The 20,336-nt window shown below is 37.8% G+C and overlaps 1 protein-coding gene across 2 annotated transcripts in view; it reads left to right on the forward strand.

The window, feature by feature from the left end:
* OTOG (otogelin) overlaps positions 1-20,336 on the forward strand; it is a 2,079,396-nt gene that overhangs the window by 326,522 nt on the left and 1,732,538 nt on the right. For both annotated transcript variants that reach the window (XM_044082876.1, XM_044082877.1), the window contains exon 9: positions 16,656-16,786. In XM_044082876.1, coding sequence (XP_043938811.1) covers positions 16,656-16,786 — 131 coding nt within the window. The remainder of the gene's footprint in view (positions 1-16,655; positions 16,787-20,336) is intronic.

Genomic DNA, 20,336 nt, shown 5'->3' on the forward strand with positions numbered 1-20,336 from the left:
ACCTCAGCTGATAGCGGGTGAACCTACAGTGGCCGTTGGTTACTCATCAGACCACTAACTTACTTATTTGGCTTTCTGTGTTGTATTCATTTGAACCAGCATGAACCAGGGATATTCACATCCTCTTTGGCTGTTCCATTGACCAATATAGGTGTAGGAAAATCATCTTCTCTGAGTCTGGGAGACACTCTGGAAGATTCTTCTCAGTGTAACCTGGACAAGAGACCATTAGATCAGACAGACATTCCTCCTTTGTGTCTGTGCTTTTCTGCTGGAAGTCATTATTCTTCTAATGAAGTTATTGCTGTTAGACAGATTGGTTCCTTACCCTGGATAAACAGGCATTACAGGCAGTAAATCCTGGTACACAGAATCCTTTACAGATAGGTATTCCCTGTAAAATTATTCCTTAGGAAACAGGATCTGATGATTCTGATTTTGACACAGATAGGGCTTCTCCTGTAGATTCCCAAAGCCCAAGTCTCTGATTGAGAAAAAAAATCTTTAATTCCTATCCTCATGTGGATGAATTTACTTTTAATCAGACCTTTGCTAGGATAAATGAGGTATTTTTATGGGAACAAATAGATGCTGGCCCTGAACTGAGGAGCTGTAATGATGTGTTGCAGATGGATGTACCTCATTCCTCTCCTGTTCATCCTATACTGTCTGCCCTGGAGGATGTATTGAATGCTGCCTGTACTTATTTTTTGGCCCAGCTGGCAGTCCCTAAGAAAAGCAGATAAGCTATATAAGGTACCATAGGCTTATATGTGGCAATATATGATCTGACATTTGGACAGTCTGAGGGAGCTGACATCCACTGTTCCTACAAAAGAAAGGTCATTTATAAACCAGACTGTTTCTACCCTTTCTCAGGTATCTAAGCATGCTTTGAAGAGTGTGTATGATTGTGCAGATATTGTGTGTAGGGCCACTGCTACTGCTGCAGTGTTGAGAAAATGTGCTTGGGTACCAAAGCAAAAGTTTATTGATGAGGAAAACTCTGAAATCTTGGATTCAGCTTTAGATAAGGAGGGTACAGAATGATTACCCCAGCATTCCATCTTCCCCCCACCCAAGTAATCTACAAATTTGTCAGAAAAAATTGGCCTTCAGTATTCCTTTTTGGCAAATCATTCCAGACTCCTGGTGTGGTTTCATATGGCACTGGATGCAAAAAAAGAAGAATACTTCCACCACCTTCTAAAACACATTTTTCCTCAGGTTCTTCAGTCTTTACATGCCCAGGGAGTTATAGAACCAATGCCTCTAATTCAAAGCAGCAAAAACCTCTATTACTGAATGTCTCCGGTACCAAAGAAATTGGCTTCTTATAGATCAGTACTAGATCTTTCACTTGCAATACCTATTGGAAAGTTCCAAAGTTAAAAATATTGACCTTACAGAAACTATCACCTCTCATTCCTCACATCTATTACTTGGTAACGTTAGACCTAAGAGTTGCTTGCTACCATATTCCCATAGCCATAGGCTTCAGGAAATTTCTAAGGTTCTCTGTTTCAGGGTCACATTATCAGTTCTCTGTATTATACTTTGGTTTATATACAGCTCTATGTTCACAAAATATTGAACCCCAGTCATAACTTATTGCAGACTGAATGGTATTCACATCTTTATTTAGACAGCTTGCTTATTTTTGCAGATTTTCTAGATGTCAGGAGTTATTAGCATGGGTTATGTCTCTTCTGACCAATGTGGGTTTCCAGATAAATACTGCAAAACCTTCCTTGACTCTGTCACACAGGATTGTATTTCTGGAATGCCTTATAGATTTTTCTCTATAAAAAAGGCCTTTTTAACACAAAGCAAGGTGGTTATTTATCTGGAATTTTTCTTGAACTTCTCCAATCAGTTCAGAATTCTGCAAGAGATTTTTTTCAGGATACTGGGCTTCATGGCTTCTGTGATGCTCATGATACCTCTTGCCAGATTATACACGGGAAAGATACAGTAGTTACAAAATACAGACAAATGAAGCCAGCATGTGCATTCTCGGGAGTATCAAATTCCAGTTTGGGGGTTTATAAAAAGGAAACTGCATTGGTGGGGTCTCTCTTCAGACCCCAAAACAACCTATCACCATAGAAAAATCAGATTTTGTTTGTGGAGCAGTTTTCGGACGGGTAATGGTGCAAGGTCTGCGGAATCCTTCAGACAGACCAACCACATCAACTTAAAACACTGGCTGTGATCCATTCCTTCATGTCTGTCCATTAACTTTTGTTCTTAGGACCTTGTCAAGTGATTACAGACAATACCACAGTCATGTGGTATAATTAGAAGTGTAGAGGTACAAGGCTGTACCTGCTATACAGGCTGGCAGTGTTGGTTTGGAAGTCAGCTGTTCAGCATTTTGTAATACTCCAAGCATCTTACATTCTGTCAGAGCAAAACATAGTGGCTGGCAATTTGAACGGGACCATGATAGATCCTCATGAATGGAAACTGAATGAGAGGGGTCTTCCAGGATTTGATCCAGTTGTGGGGAACACCTAAAATACATCTGTAAACCTCCTTTCAAAACAGATATCTGAATGCAGATGCATTTTCATTCCCTTGGAAAGGAATGTTCCTTTTTGTTTCCACCTTTTCCACTGATATAGAGGATAATTATGAAGATTCAAAAGAATACCCCAAAAATTATTATGGTGACCCCCCCCCCCCCTTTTGGCACATGCAACTTTTCTTCCCCTTCTTATGTAATTGGTCAAGGGCAATTACCACAAGCTTCCTCACAAACTGGATCTACTCACACAAAATAAGGGGTTTTGATACAGGTCTATTTTACAAAGATGAACGTTCAGTTTGTCGAACACCTAAACATTGACACCTAAACAGCGAATGCTGAAAACCACAAACGACCACTTCCGTGAATTTTTTTAACAGGGAAAAAATTTGCTAGGCCGGTGGACAGTAAAACAAACTTTCAACCCTAATCAAGTGGGGGGGCTTTGCCCCCCCAATTAAATATACCAACTCCGAGATTGCTCTACATTGGAGAAAAGGGCAAATTCCCTTTAATGGGCAAGCACATTTTTTCCCTGTGAAAAAATTTGCGGAAGTAGCCATTCGCGGTTTTTAGCTTTCACTGTTTAGCTGTCAACATTTAGGTGTTCGACAACCTGAACGTTCGTCTTTATAATATAGACCCTTTTGATACACCCTAATATCAATAAACCTCAACTGACCACCTGGATGAATCAATTTTAATACATTTTAGGAACTTATTTCATGAGGACATGCAGCAGATACTAATGGAGGCAATAAAGTCTGCTACTAGTAAATCCTATGTTGGGAAGTTGAAGTGATTTTTCCAGTTGGTGCCTAACTAATAACCAGGGGCATATTAGGGATTTTGTACGACTGGTGCTCAGTGTTTGTGTGAGTTACTTGCCTTTGTCATCCCTTATTTCTCTATAAATGTTTTATCTTGTGGCCATTTCAACATGGCTGCCCATGGATACTCCTCTTTCTTCTCTGTTTGTTGTGAAGCAGTTTTTGAATGGAGTTTTAAACCTGAAACCTTCTCATAAGCAAGTTGTTCCCCTCTGGTATCTCAACTGCGTGCTGTAGAAATTGAGTGTCACATTTTGAATCTGCCTGTTAAGCTGATTTAAGGTTCCTGGCTTGGGAAACTGTATGCAACATTGCTCTGACATCTGCAAAGAAGAGTATCTGAGTTTCAAGCTTTCATGGTGGCGAACCCTATCAGATTTCCAGAGAGATAAGTTATCTTTAAGAACAAACCCCTCATTCATGCCAAAAGTGGTTTCAGAATTTACTTCAAGTCAAGCCATTGATCTTACAGTCAGTAGCGTCGCAATGGTGGGGTAAAGGAGGCATTTGCCCCAGGTGCAACCTATCAGAGGGTGCAATCTGAGGGCCGTTCCTGTAGTCTTTCTGTACCAACATTTCAGAAATGCCAGTACAAAAAGTAACTTTGTTGTGCTGTTGCTGGTAGGGAGAGGGTGTGTGTGCTTCAGACTGCCATGAGCAGTCTATCAGATCATTTCCTTATTTATTTATATATTTGTTTATTTTCATATTTGAATGAAGAGCTAGTAGGTAGGGGGTGTGCCTGGGAGGGGCATGTGCGTCAGACTACTGTGAGTAGTCTATTGGGGTGTTTTCCCTTTTTTGTTCTTTACTATGAGCAAGGGGGTAGGGCTCTAGTTTGAGGACTGGCACATGATCCTGCATGAGCCAGCTGTACCTCTTCTCCAAGGTTTCAACCCAGTACCTAAATACCATGGAAAATAGATTCTGTAAACTCGGGACATAGATAGCTCAGGTACTATCTTGACAGAACAAATCATTTAGAAAATCTGACCAGTTATTTATTTTTATTAAGTGGCAAAAAAGAGACAATCTGGGTCTAAACAGACAGTTTCCAGGTGCTTGTTCTCTGCTATTGTTTTTGTTACTCTCATCTTGACAAATCAATTCCAGGTAGTATCAAGGCACATTCTACTAGAGCCCTGTTTTCTTCGATGGCATACTGGAAAAGGGTGAGATCTAGAAGCATTCCAGAGGCAGCTACATTGCCCTCTGTACATTCTTTTACAAAGCATTACAAATTGGATTCATTTTCTAGGTCTAGGTCAAACTTTGCTATGATCATTCTTCAGGGGTGCCTGGATCCATATCCATCCTCCTTCAGGATGACTAGGCTTTGATATGCAACCCATATAGCAAAAGAGCTACTGTAGTAGTGAGAATTATGAATGCAGTAAAGTTGTCTAAGCTGCATTTACTCTTAGCAGTAGATATTGGAATTCCTCACTGGTGCAGTAGCCACACCCATCCTCCATCCCTCCTGTTCTTGCATATAGTTGTAGTTTGGATATAAAGTAGGATTATATTTGTTCATAGGTTAATAGGTTATTGCTAGGCTAATGATCACTAGGGCCCTTAAAAGCCTAGCCACATACCTAAAACTATTTGGGTTCCAAGTATTATGTGGGGAGGGCATGTTAGTAGGCAGGTAGCTAAGGATTTGTAGGGAGGGGTGTTAGTTAGGATAATACTTTTCTTATTGTCATCTTCTGTCCATAAGGGGCAAGGGACCGGACACCGTGGTAAATTTATGATTTCTGATCCAGTTGTCAAGGTTTCATTTGAATAGGGTCAGGGACAGACTCTATTTTACATGGATCATGAGGCTATTCCATAGTGCAGGGCTCCTTTGGGACACAGATCTGTCTCTCTAGCACATTCTGTTTGTCATAAGTGACGTCCAGATCTGAATCTAGTGTTTCTGTTGCTGTTTGTTTTGCGTATGTACAACATATCCATCAGGGCTGGGTCTGAGGAAGCCCTGTAAGCAAGGCAAAGATCCCATCTCAGTAGCCTGTAGAAGACTGAATACAGAGATGGATCCTTTAGGCAATCAGCATAGAACAGGGTATTCCTATTATGAATTCTCTTGGTGAGAAACCTTGTGGGCATTACAGCTGTTGCAGTCTGGTTAGATACATGCTGAAGGGGGAGGGGGCAATGTATTCAATGATATATCTGATAAGGGCTGAGTAGAGTGGTACTAGTGGTATTATAACTTCCTTGGACCTGGATGCCATGCCCTTACCTATAAGTGGTGCTACATAGAATGTTTTTTTTATTATCTAAGCTACATTTTGGTCAAAGTTCAAATTGCTGTCTACATATGTTCCCAGATCACGTACTACTAGGTTGACTCTTTGGGGCATTTTACTGATGGAGTAATTAACTTGTATCCACAGTTTCTCAAAGGGTATTATAATGCAGTTTTTGGAACTGAGTTTTAGGTCATGGCTTTAGCGTCATTCATTTGCATGTGTTAAACTCACTTGCAAGATGTTTGTGTCTTGAGGGGAATCTACAATAGCTCACAATTTATAGTCATCTGCAAACTTGGTAAGCCATTGGCCTTTAACGTTAGCCTTGACTTCCGAGAAGTAGATGCCAGACAGGAGAGGGTCCAGCACGGAGTCCTTGGGTATTCCATTGGTAAATGGTTTCTTGGTAGAAGTGGCTTCACTGATCCTGACTTCTTGGGTCCTGTCTGTGAGAAAGCCGGCAGTCCATTGAGTTACGTAAGTATTTCGCCTAACTCAGAAAACTTGTCAACAATGCCTGTATGGGGTATTGTATCAAATGCCTTAGCCAGGTCATGATATGCAATATACACTGTTTTACCCTCATCCTTTGCCTCGCTAACCCTCTGAAAGAAGTCTACCAGGTTAAACAGGCATGTGATCTTCCCTTAACAACACCAAATAGGGATGGATCCAATGTCTATAGGTTGCCAATGTCCTTACTTATCATTTCTAGGATAATTCATTCCATGCCTTTGCATGTTAGGCTTGTTAGACTGATGGGTCTGTAGTTTCCCAGATTGTTTAATGGTCCACTCTTGTGGGGGGAATGAGTGTCACCGTCCTCCGTTCACTTGGAACATAGCCTGTTTCAAGGCTGTTGTTGGAGTGCCTCAAGTGGTCCTGATAGTTCATGGTTTAGACTGTTCAGGAGGCAATCAGGGATATTGTCGGGATCTGTCGAGACAGTGTCCTTGGCTTTAGTGAGTGCTGCCAGCACCATGTCCTGCTGATAGCTGGGGGAAGCATGCTGGAGTGGATTCCACCTGGTGGAACTGCGGGGAGTAGTGGGTGAGGTCTAAGCTGAATTTATCAGCTAGTAGATTTGCTATATCACCCTGATCGGTGTAGATGGTACCATTCTCCACCAGTTCAGTACTCTGTTGCATGTTATCTCTAAGGTTCCAGACCTAGCTGAAAAAGGCCTTCTGATTGTCCTTAGGCTGCAAGGCTATCCTGACTTCATAGATGGCCTTGTTGGACTTAATTAGACCTCTTAGTTCCTTGTTTAGTTGTATAAGAGAGCAATTGATTTTCAAGGGAGTTGCTTTTCTTGATTTTGGCCATGAGTTTTCTTCTTTTATTATATATCCCATTTACATGAGGATTCTACCAGTGGGGTTTGTTTTACAGTCTTTGTTTTGGGTTTATTTCTGGCAGGTACAGCAACATCTATGCAACCATTCACATGTTTTTATAGTGACTCTGTGAATAATTTTGCATAGGAAGCTGTAGTCTTGGGATTGAAGAACCTTGAATTTTGACAAACTGTCACTTAAAATGATGTAGTTTATCTTTGAGGAGTTTCTAACTGTTACTGGTTTAGGTGATTTTTTCTGGGTTGATTTTTATTTGAAATGAGATCATGACTGACCGCACTAGTGAGGATGTGACATAGGGGTGGGGTGGGGGTGTTCTCCCATGTTGGTGAGTACCAGATCCAGTATGCCTTTTCCTCTGGTTGGAGAATGCACTATTTGTTCCAGGCTGTTTGTATTAAAGCCCAGGAAGCATTTTAGCTGTAAGTTTGAGGCAGAGTACATGTTCTCCTTTGCTGACAGTAATTGGATCCCCCAAGAGAGACACCAGAAACTAAGCCAATTATGAAAATCAGTCTTTTCAGGATGACACCATGACACCATCCTTGGTGAAGGTAGAATGCAGTTCAATACAAGGCTCATACCCATTTGTCACACTTATTCTGAGAGGTACTTTATGTCTCTTTTCATATAGTCCAGTTAGATTTGTCCTAGGTGATTTATACCAACATGGACTATGATATAATCATACTGGTATATGTGGTGTGGTAACTTGAGTTCATGTATGATATTGCAAATCCTGGCTACAGATTAGAAACAAACAGTTATCTTCTCCTTGTCTAACCTGGTGAGTGGGGTATCTGTGTGTCACACAATGGAGTGCCAAATGACAAGAGTGTTAGCCTAAGTGTATGCTTGCCTTATGGGCTTTGTACTTGGGGGACTGTTAGGTTCAGGCTTAAGTGAGATGTTTGGTGTTGCTTTTGGTGCATGCTTTAGTGAATGTTGAAGAGCAATGTTGCCATTAGATGGCTTTGGAAGGCTTTGAGATTTGGGAAGGTTTCCTTTAAATGCCTCAGCATAAGACAATTTGTGTGTATGCCGAACAGTATGTGTGAGGAATGTAGTGTGGTTATTCCTGACAACCTCATTTCTATGCAAGATTTTGCCTCCAAGCATACCTCTCAACCTCTCAGTGCAAGAAATCTGGACAAAGCCAGAACGAATAGAGGTACAAAGGCTCGAAAATAGGGACAAAATTTAAATATTGCTCTTATAAACTTAGAAAGTTGTAGAATAACAGGTTTTGTATTATAATGTATTTTCTGAAGGGTATAAAGTCTGAAACTCAAATGTCTGTCACTATTTAATATTATTTAGTAACTTCAGTCTTCAATGATTTGCCAGAAAACCACAAATTTTATGAGGAACAGACCAAAAATATGAGGCAAATATCTGGACAATATGAGAAAATCTGTACAGTTGAGAGGTGTGCCTCCAAGGAAGTTGTATATTTTGATCTCTGGCATACTGTGTTATTTTAATGGTTAACTGATTATCTGAGAAAATGAGACATTTGCTACTTTGTCTTAAGATGCCCAAATGTACCAAACTGGCCACAGACATATTTGGAAATTTCATATCCATGTTGTCTGGTCCTGTAATAGCATTGGCTGTTTAGCATTACAGACTGGGTTTTAACAGAGGTCTCCTATTATAGCTTCTGGGTTAAAGGCAGGATGTTATACAATGCTAGGAAGTGGTAGTGCTATTTGATACAAAAGGAAGCTACTTATTTCTGTACAATACCACACTATTTAACATGTTTTGGACGTAATCCTAGCTTTATAGGTAAATTTTACTGTCTAAGAGTTTGCTAATATACAGTGCAATTCTAACTGCCACGGCCCAGTGGGCAGGTCTAAGCAGTGAAAAAAAAGGTTGAAAACTGTTACGCCCTCTCACCAATAAATAATCATGCCTTGAGCTTCCTGCAGTGGTTCCCAACTCAGAGAGCCCAGGTAAACACCTTCTTCCACAAGATGTCTGATCCTGGAATTTCTTAATGTACAAGCACAGCAAAAATAGCTCTCAAGTACAGATTAAACAACAAACAACTACCAGACAATTAAGTCCCCATTTAATTCACCCTTCTGCAAAGAGATTTCGAGGCATGCAGACTAAAAAACCCAACAAACAGAGAAATTAATATTTTTGCCACAAAATTAAATATATGTTTTAAAATGCTTAAAAATTGATCACTGCATAAAGCAAGTACAAGTGCAGATAATTAAGAAAATATTCTTATCTTGGTCCACTGTTATTTAATATTTTTACCAATAACTTGCATACAGCACTTGTATAAAGAAACATTGTACAATACCCTGATGATTATGCCTTCACATGTTTCATCAGCTCAGTTATGAAAGTACAGCTAGTAACATAATCACGGTTGTGACAGGTCCTTCCTCTGGACCAGCAATCAAGGAGACTCAATCCTCACCACTGACTCTGATGAGGAATGGTCACTAAAAGCAAAGGGGGGTTCACACAGTATTTTCAGATGCAGCTTCCTGCATCAAGCAAAATTTCCCTTAAAAGCAGACAGGGAGCATGCTCCGGACCTGGGACTGGACTGTCTTTCTCTCTCCAGGCCCACACAAAACTCCACACTGACTACTTTGAAGGTCTGTGTCCCTGTTCCCAATAGCTGACACACATACTTGGATATTTGAGTTTCACACACACATACACACCTGGAAAAAGCTGGCACAGATTTACTAGCTGTGCCTCTTTCTGCCCAGACTCTGAGGTAATCACGCTGCCACCACTCAGCTACCTTAAGGCTCTTACAAAGGGTACCCAATTATACTGTGTAAAATTAATACTAATACAAATGGTAGGGTGTAACCAAAGCAGCAGCACTATCAGGAGTGGTCACAGTGTCACTAAAACAAGCATAAATACTCTCAAGATGTTAAACGTATTGTCTAAAAGACCAGCCATAATGAAAGGTATTAAAATATTTAATGATAAATAATAAAACAAAAAAACAGAAGGATAATGAATACAATACAGAACAGTCTCAACCACAGAGATATAAACAATAATACAGTTAGATATTTTCTCACAGATGCAGAAAACAATACTAAATTATTGTCACTGAATGTCCGTAACTGACTAAAGAATTACTGTTCCCTGACTACTTACTAAAGCAAGGCAAGTTGATGTATGCTGAGTGTCTTACCACAGCAAAAGTCAGATGATGTCTCTCTTTATCTTTGTGAATGTGTGAGATACATATCCTCTCAGAAATCTTTCCTGCCAGGCTCCAAAATGCTACTGCAAGAGTTCTGAAGAAATCAGATGCTGGTTAGAGGATGACATCATGTCTGGTCGCCTGACTCTGGTACAATACACACACAGAGCTTTGCTAAGATCTGTGATAGCATCTGAAAGCTATAAAACAATTTCAAACTTTCCACCCTTCCAGGGTTCTCTGATAAACATATACCTGTAATCAGTTACAACAATACCCATTTCATCAGTAAGGGTATCTCATCCAGGGACAAGGTGGTAATAACATCCCTGTATTCTTCCCTTATAAGACCGATTATTGAATATAATGCCCTTTTCGGCATATACCTCACAAAGCACATGCAGCAGCTCATTGATTCCTCACCCAGAGAATCCGGGGCCTCAAACATCTACCCTACACAAGATAGGCTAAACGCCCTGTCCCTCGATTCAGTCTCCTACAGACTCCTCAGAGGTGACCTCTGTCTGGCACAAAACCAATGTCAGATCCCACCCTGATGGGACTGCTGCATGTCTACAAGTCAAGCTCCACTCGAGTAACCTGCATGCGAGACCTCAACTTGGTCTATGACATCAATAGGACTTGTTGATGTGACAAATTTGTGTCCCAGAGACTCCCCCTTTTGTGGAATAGACTCCCTCTCCATGTATAGCAGAGTACCTCATTAAACCTATTTAAGCACAACCTGGATAACTGGATGGGGAACAGACAATACATCCCTGGGATTCCACCTATATCCCTGCTGGACAGTGGCATAGAGTGCTGACTTGTTGGAACATGGGCTAAATTCTTGGCTAGGCTTATAAGGTCCTCAGGACCAATAGCCTAGTAACTTCCTATGATCCTATGATCCTGTAATTCACATGCATGCATTCTTTCTGTCCAGCAAGACCTACTGTTGATGCATTTTTTATCACAAGTAAATTTACAAATATATTTTAATTCAAACATCTGTACAAATCAGTGTGTTAGTCACATAACATAAAATTCTTTGCAAAACTCCAGCTCGCTGTGCTGACATATGTACACATGTACTGCCCTACTCTCCCTGGTACAGATGGCACTACCTCATAGCATCAAAATGGTCATCCTCATTAGATTACTGTTGCAGTAACATGTACCTATATAGGATACACCCTGCCTAGGATATCTGATATCTAGCCATTATGCTAAGGCTACTGGTCGCCTTCCCCATGCACTGTAAGTCTGATTAAGCACAAGAGCTTGCTGTTGTAAACAGGACACACTGGCAACAAAATTTAGATGATTCTTGCTGGCAGTCTGTATCTGATTTTATATGATAGGTTTTTGATCCCATTTAGGCACCTCTTTTCAGAAGACATGCAAAACCTGCTATGAGGAAATCATATTTCACTAAATAGAAGATATTTTCTAGATGGTACAGTAATGATACCAGGATCCAAACCAGGTAGGGGGTCTAGTAGTTGTCTAGTACCTGTGTGAATTGTTCAAAACGGGCATGTCATACATTTCTCTTAAAGCACATCTTTCAAACATTTCTGCTTGTCTGTCATTAGATTCCATGTCCTCCTTGTTTTCCAAGTGAAGCAGTTCTTGAAAGGGGTTTTACATAACAAGAATACTTAAAAAACAGGCAACTTCATCATTGGCTCTTAATTTTGTATAACAAAAGCGGACTATATTACTATGTTAGGACTTCTACCTTGTACTAAATTGTTAGCCCTACCTCCCTTCCTTCTAACTAATATTCCTGATACTTATTCCTCAGACACTCTCCTACACCTAAATTAATTAAACTACTGTCTACTGAGTTCTATATTATGTTTATACAAATGAAATATAATTTCACTTAAAGAAAATATATTTATTTTACTGTGTGGAAGTGTTAATACCAGTACTTTTAAATGCTGATATATACATACATTTATTTATAATCTTTGCCTTTTTGTCATTGTATTATCTGTCTTAAATGCTTATATGTAGTGTTTTACACCCCCAACACAGATAGATAGATAGATAGATAGATAGATAGATAGATAGATAGATAGAGATATAACTATATCAGCTATTACTGATGTGTACTTGCATTGTCATGTCTGGAGCTTTTACTCAGGGATTCCATCGAAACAGAGCAGTTTTAATCAGTTGGATCATCAGAGTTAAATAAATAGAAATCAATATCTATGTATGTTCATACCAAAATATATATATTTGTTTGGGTGTAGCAGGCATGAGGAGAGGGGTTGTGGGCCTTGCCTGCAAAACCGAAGTTCATTCATATTTCAACAAATTATCAGCCAGTGTTTTGGTCTCAGTGCATTGGCTTTCATTCCTTTTGCACTTCACAGTTTGAACATAAACTGATGTAAGTATAGTTAGAGAGGCAGGAATGGATAAACAGGTACACACAGCAACAGATAAACAGACATGTTGCAAGATATATTAAAGCAGAGGGAAAGGCAAATGTTTAATCATGGAGCCATCTGACCATACCTTCGGAGAGTGAAATGTTCATGTACAGTGCCATTGTATTATTGAAATGTTATGTTAACTTAAAAAAATGCCTGATATATTATGACACCTAGATTTAAGTCTCATCACATATGTATGATGAAAAATAAAGCATAATATTCTATAGTCCACAGAAATAACAGACCACTTTTTTGCATTAACCTTTTGCATTATTTTAGAATAACTAATATCTCATATATTATTTCTTAATTAACCCACAATTTACAGTGTCAAATATAATTACAGTTCTGTTAAACTTTCTCCAAAAATGTGTAATTTATCATTGAAATAAAAAATCCTTTTAGTATGAAAAATGACTAAATAATACATTTAGCTAATAGCAGATCTATTTACATCTCAGAATCTATCAAATATATTCATATTTTTCCCCTCAAAAGATGCTAAAACAGAATTAGTTAGAATAACGTATATATTTCAAGGCATATGCTATTTACAAGGCAAGCTCTTATAATGCAAACCTGACAGAAGAGAAAATCTCACTAATGCATTGTTTTAGTGACAACTAAATATTTTTTCACTGAACACGATCATCTAATTTGAAGGCTCAGCAAGTTTTTTTCACCGTCAAACTGCCATTCAAGAGTCAAGTACCAAGGCAGTCAGGAGGATAGTGATGGTAATATCCTGAAAGGATAACAGAACTTTCAGTGATGCTTTTCTTCATTTTCATTGGAAATTAAAGCACATGTTTTCCCCATATCCCAAGATGTGTTTTTTTCCCCAATGAGTGATGTTTTCAAAGCATGCCATCTCTTCTGTGTCTGGTGTTTAGTCTGTCATTGATTTACTGATCATATCATCTCATGCTTGTTTCAAAACCTTGGCATAATTTTTGCATAAGTGTAACTAAATCATGCAAAAGCTTGTAAAAATATCTCAAAGGAAAAGTATGAAAAAAGCCATACTCCACCTAAAGCTAATTACAATGCATGGGTTTAAATATATGCAGTTTATACCCAAGTATAAGAGCCCAAACACCCAATGCATCACACTAGAGAGGAGCAGTATTTCACAAGCATTGACTATATAAGTAAAATCACTGAGCAGGCCCCGGGATGCTATTTGTCAATTACTATCACACACACACACACACACACACACACACACACACACACACACACACACACACACACACACACACACACACACACACACAGTTGAAAAATATTTAGTCAAGTATTCATTTGGTTGGAATTTGACTTCATAAAACACATTTTGCTTACACATAGTGCTTTAATAGAAAAGTAGAAGTATGTTTATCAGGAGGATGGTGTAGATAACAATCACTGTTACCTGTAACCACCTCTGTTGTGGTGTCTGACTGTACACTGACACGTGGACTCTTCTCCTTTCTCTCTAGTTGTACCACCACGGAGTTTGTATATTACGTTAGGGGAGAGTAGGGCGACAAAGCCACCCTTATGGGGGAGTGAGGGGGTCTTTCACCTTCAAAAACACTTTTTAATGTACTTTCCTCTACCTGTTTGTTTCTACCAATTCTTAATTTCTAAAATGAGTTTTCAGTCAGCTGAATTTTTTACCATGTGAGTTCAGTATTTTGTGATTTAATCAACCTTGTATTCTGTGGATCATTATACAACCTGTAAATGTTAGTGTATGTATGGAGATATATATATATATATATATATATATATATATATATATATATATATATATATCTACAGAGAGAGAGCTAGGTATACATATGATTGGAATATGTGTAATTGAACATACTTATTGTCAGACATAAAATACCAGCATTAAGAAGTTCAAAAGTACATACTACTGAATGACCTAAATATCAAACCTGCAAAAGATTGAGATTTAGTTTATTTTGGTTAAGTTATACAGAATCTTACATTTGTCTTCTAATAAGAACAGATTTCATTTCTACTGGAGATGATTTAGGTGGACAGTGCTGCTTGTTATGTGTATAAATTATTTTGTTTATGTATTTATTAATTTATCCATTCATTTTTCTTTATGTACTTATTTATATTGTAGTGAGAGGGAAAGGTATCCATTTTTTTAGTTTGCTGCTTTGAAGCTGGCTTGGGTGTTCTGAGAATTTTAGTGTATATGTTGTATGTGTTCATTCTGTAAACTTTTACTTTAACAATTTTCAAATTTTGTAAAACTGGAAGGTTTATAGAAATATTAGTAGATGTCCCAGAGCAGATAAAGTGTTAGAAATGCAGCTAACTTGTGATCTTCATCCTATAGATGAAATTCTGGTGAGGTCTTTGACCTATAGATAGTTTTCATGGTTTACCTTCATAATGCCGATCTCAATATGGTCGACCCCGCTTCCACGAATACCGATGTGCGAACGTCCCAAACATTGAATACCACATATCCGAACGGTAAAATCTCGCCCCCTTTTTGACCCATGGTAGCACTGGTGTGGAGGTGTGGCACAGCCAGAAATGTCAAAATTCTACATTTATTCGACTTTTTAAAAGTTTTGTGGTTCTGGTTTCGCAGAAACGGTTCGAAGATGTGGCCATTCGATCATATGTGATCGATATGAAGGTAAACCACTTTTCGTATCTACTCAAAATACCAGACGTGTGCTTTTATTACAGAATCTGTCTACACACACACACACACACACACACACACACACACACACACACACACACACACACACACATGCACACACTTGTGGCCAGTGGCTATTAACAAATGTCCGTAGTATTGAAAAAAAAAAAGAGAAAAGGAAAAGGAGTGACAAGGCTGGTCCTACAGTCCTGACTACAAATCAGGTGATATGAGATTGATTAGCAGCTTGGGTGTTTGCTGGAGTTGACATGGAAGATGTGATATTCCAACCCTGGAAAGTGATGATGGTAGGAGGAACATGCTGACATCTTTCCAGTTGAATGCTAGCAGAAGCTTGGGCATAGAGAAGTTGTTCATTGGGCTGGGGGACAGGACAGATGGGTAGTGCACTCCCCATAAGGCTCAGGGGCAGAACATGCCATTGTTTTCTAAGTCCAGCCATTCATAGCTTGAGTCTGGCATATAAGGGCGAGACATAGGCCAGCAAAAATCCTCAGACCCTGAGGATGGTGGTAGGTCTCCTGATACTCTGCCCATACCCTCCGCTGAGTGTAAGTAAAAACCTGTAAGTTGAGCCCTCAGAAGGAAAGTGGGCAGGCTTATTGGTTGGGTAGGAATAACCTGAGGGGGAAACAGGGGTCTAGATGAAAAAAGAAGAAATGATAGACAGCAGCAGGTACAAAATGTAGCATGAAGTATGTAAATCTGTGCATACAAGTATTGAAAGGTCAGATATTACCAGCCAACACGTTTATAAGTTATTTCGGACTTAAGGGGTATATTAAAAAAAGTCTGGTCTCTTTACAAAAAAAAAAAAACATTTTTCTTGTTACAAAATTAATTTTTCTTCCATACTCAGGCAAGATCAACAGTATTTAGACTATTAAGAAGTTTCAGCTGACATTCTTTGATTTTAATCTTTTATTGAAAATAAAATCCATCCCTTCTAAATACTTGCCATTAAAAATTTCTCATAGCATTAAAAAAGTTAACTAATTTTGGGCTTCTCAAAACAATGAACACAACTTAATTATTTGCATGTTTTTACCAGTTTGCCACTGCTCTTAAACATGAGGTATAACTCCTGTTTGGTATATACATAAAAGTGATATGATTTTTAAGCTTATTATATCATAATTTACAGGTTTAAAGTTACACAGTAAGCAGTTTGCATAAAGTGAGGTAACATTTTGATGAATATATATATTCTTTAGTTTTCTTTTTAATTAAATGTTAAAAGGTGCGTTAAGAAATCTATAATTAGACAAATCTTAAAATTATATATAGTCATTGCAGAACTTTATTCATGTTCTGTGCCCTTTATCTGTTTTGAAATGTTTACAGGTGAACCAACTGATGACATTGCAGTTTTTGCTAACAGCTGGAAGGAAATGTCTCCTGATAAGGGGACTGGAATTAATGTGCCTTCTGATTATCCATCACCATGCTCCACTCAAAACCAAAACACATTGCAGGTAACCTCATAAATGCATGCAAAACGTGTGTGGATAATAATGTCTAATGTTGTACTGAGACAATCTGTCTGTACCTAAATTAATTTCTAGCTTTCACTTGGTGAAATGGTAGTGGTGTGTGGTTGATTACACTGGATGAAGCATTACATAGCTTTCCCAAGGTGCACGTATCTCAGTCTAGACTTAATGTATGTGTATGGGGGAAAGAGATAAGATGCATAGTTCCCTTACATATGGATTGTAGGACTTTACCCTTCTCATTTGCTCATCCTGCTTTTTTTTTTCATTAAATTATATCTCAGTGAATTGTCTTGAGATTCTTTGTTGTCAGATGTAGTTGTAATCATCTGTACCAAAATCCTGAGAAAATAAATGTTTTGCTTAGTATATGTCTATTTACCTCACAGAGTTATTAAATTATTACATTTCTTTTGTGTGCTAGATACATAGAATACATATATGGTCATTTCTATACTTCATGGCTGAGAATAGAACACATAAATGCCATTTCTACAAATCATGCCTGACAACAGAATGCAAAGATGATCATTTCTCCGCATCATGTCAGAGAATGTAGTGTACAATAGGATGGAATGTTACTCTTCACTGTAGCGGTAGTTGTGCAGAATGCAAAACAATTCACCCTTCCTAGCACTTGAAATATCATTGCAAATAGGCATGCTGCAATTTATTCCTGATATGAAGGACATTTGTTAGAATAATAGCACCATAGCAAAATGGGGAATAAAAAACAGCTGCCACCCATATTAATGTACCCATGTATAAGATATTTTAAGGTAATACACCATTATATAAAATACATTGTGTACAATATGTTGTGGTCACAAAAAATTCAGTTTCCAGAAACAATGTACTGAGAAAATTTAGGATGTTCAGTGTGAATGCAGAAAATGAGGTATTTTCATGAGAAGCTTGTTATTTATGCCAACTCTAGCAATACAAGAAATAAAGAGAATCATATGCAAATAAAGGCAGTAGGGGAGAATAGAAACATTTGATGAATAAATGAAACAAGGGTAGAGTATGTACTGGAAATATAAAGAGCATAGTTAACTGGTAATGAGATTTTTTGCTTTTATCTAATTACTGCCATATATTCAACAGTAAATTGACTCAACCTAACATTGCAATTGCCTTTAAATGCTAACCTTTAAATACTAATGAGCTAGCTAAAGTTATTTGCATTTTATGTGGTACAAAAAGGTTCCAGAGAATTTAGCTTGCAACAGAGCTCAAGGAGCTTAGGCCATAATTTATCTGAACGTTTTGTTTATTAAGCCTCCTAACATGATACTTACAATTCTTTCACTCTCTGCAAACAGTTTTCTGACATAGAACTAGACTTGAAATAAATTGCTGTAATGCACAAATCATTAGCTGGCTTCACGGTCCCAGTCACCAGCTTTGGCAGTGACCTTTCTCAAATGGCAATGTTCCACCAGTTCTAATTCCACACCTGACAATAGGTTACCACTGCATCAACCACCACAACTGGTGTGTGTGTATTTGGGTGGTGTGTGTGTGTGCATGCATGTGGTGTGTGCATATCTGTATGCATATGTGATGTATGTGTGACTGTTTCTGTGAATGTGTGTGTGTGTGTGTGTGGGTGTGTGTATATATGGGTATAGGTATATATATATATATATATATATATATATATATATATATATATATATATATATATATATATATATATGTATAGATTATATATGCATATATATATATATATATATATATATATATATATATATATATATATATATATATATATATATATATATATATATATATATATATATATATATATATATATATATATATATATATATATGTGTGTGTGTGTGTGTATATATATATATATATATATATATATATATATATATATATATATATATATGCTTGAGGGACCGAGAGACTGGAGAAAACTTGAAGAAAGTAACTTATTGAGATAAGAACTTCATATCTACTGCAACGTATCACTGGACAATAAACACACTAAGAGGCCGAACTATTTCTTAGTGCTTTCATTCCTTTATTAGGTGAATGGAACTTCGGAGGAGAATGGTATAGATGGTAATGATCGGTACTTTTATACATTAGGTTAAAGGCAGTTTTTAATTATTCATTTATTCATTTATTTGGTGTTAACGGTAAAACAGTAAAAAATGCAAATCACACTTTTCTTCCTACCCTGGGGGGGGCAAGGGCGTGTTATTGCTAGTGACTGGCTGACACCTATCGCTGGTTATTGGTGGTAAAAGGAAGCTGAACTGTCCTATAGAGGAGTAGACAAGGTAAGTCAATGGTTGGTCAGTGGCGGATGAAAGATGACCAATAAAGATGGAGAGTCCTGCATCGGACTGCTAGAGGACATTAGAAGGCTGCGAGAGGATAACCCTGGTGGCCGTACTACAGTTAAAGGTTGTAGAAGTGCAGCGCTAAACCATTGGCATGTGGATATATATATATATATATATATATATATATATATATATATATATATATATATACACACAGACGTGTGTATATGTATATATATATATATATATATATATATATATATATATATATATATATATACACACACACACACACACACACACACACACACACACACACACACACACACACACACACACACACACACACACACACACACACACTCACATATATAAATGTGTGCCTGTGTGAGGCTGCATGTCTCTGCTGGGGAAATTTGTAATGGCCAAAGGGTTAAAGGGTCAAAAGCTAGCAAAGGGTCATTGATATAAACATATGAAACTAAATCTATTTATTAAAGCAAGGAATAAAAAAGGAAGTAAAAACAAAATTACTTGACAATAAATGATTTTACAACAGAGAAATACACTGTTCATTAAAGCTAAGCAAATTGAGGAGGCATTGCTAAAAGAACAAAGAAAAAATAATTCATTAAATGTGCTGCACTTTAATAAGTTGAAGAGAGTAATAATAAGTAAATCTAGTATGAAAAACAGTCAGTTATATAATAATTTAAGTAGCAGGTGGTGGTTTGTAGTAAATATCTGACAATGGTAGCAAAAGCAAGAAGGAGGTATTAGCATTATGGGAGCATGTGTACAATAAAGGAAAAATCTGCTTGCCCAAATCAGCCAAGATAGCTGAAGAAAGCAGGTGTATGTGGGGGTGGGGGAGGTGGGGGGAGATGACAGGGTAATAAATGGTACACATATTTAGAAAAGCGACCATATCTATCCAAATAAGTAACTCCAGTAGAAGCATATAACCCCATCATGCATCAGGGGAGATAGCTCTTCAACAATACACTGAAAAAAAAAACTGTAGCAAAATCAGATAAAAAAATCCTGAACTAATACAGTCAGAGAAAGTAACTACATGCAGATAGAAAGGATGCTCAGCAGTATAATAAAAATCTGTTGCTTAAAGTCCAGAAATAAAAGGTCTCTGTTCATACCTTGCAACCTGCAGACATGAAAAATAGGTACAGGGGCCCATATAAAATACGAACTTCCAGCTGAAAATTTGG

The sequence above is a fragment of the Protopterus annectens genome, chromosome 9.part0 (genome assembly GCF_019279795.1).
Source record: "Protopterus annectens isolate FY-2018-M chromosome 9.part0, PAN1.0, whole genome shotgun sequence".
In the NCBI taxonomy this organism is placed as follows: Eukaryota; Metazoa; Chordata; order Ceratodontiformes; family Protopteridae; genus Protopterus; species Protopterus annectens.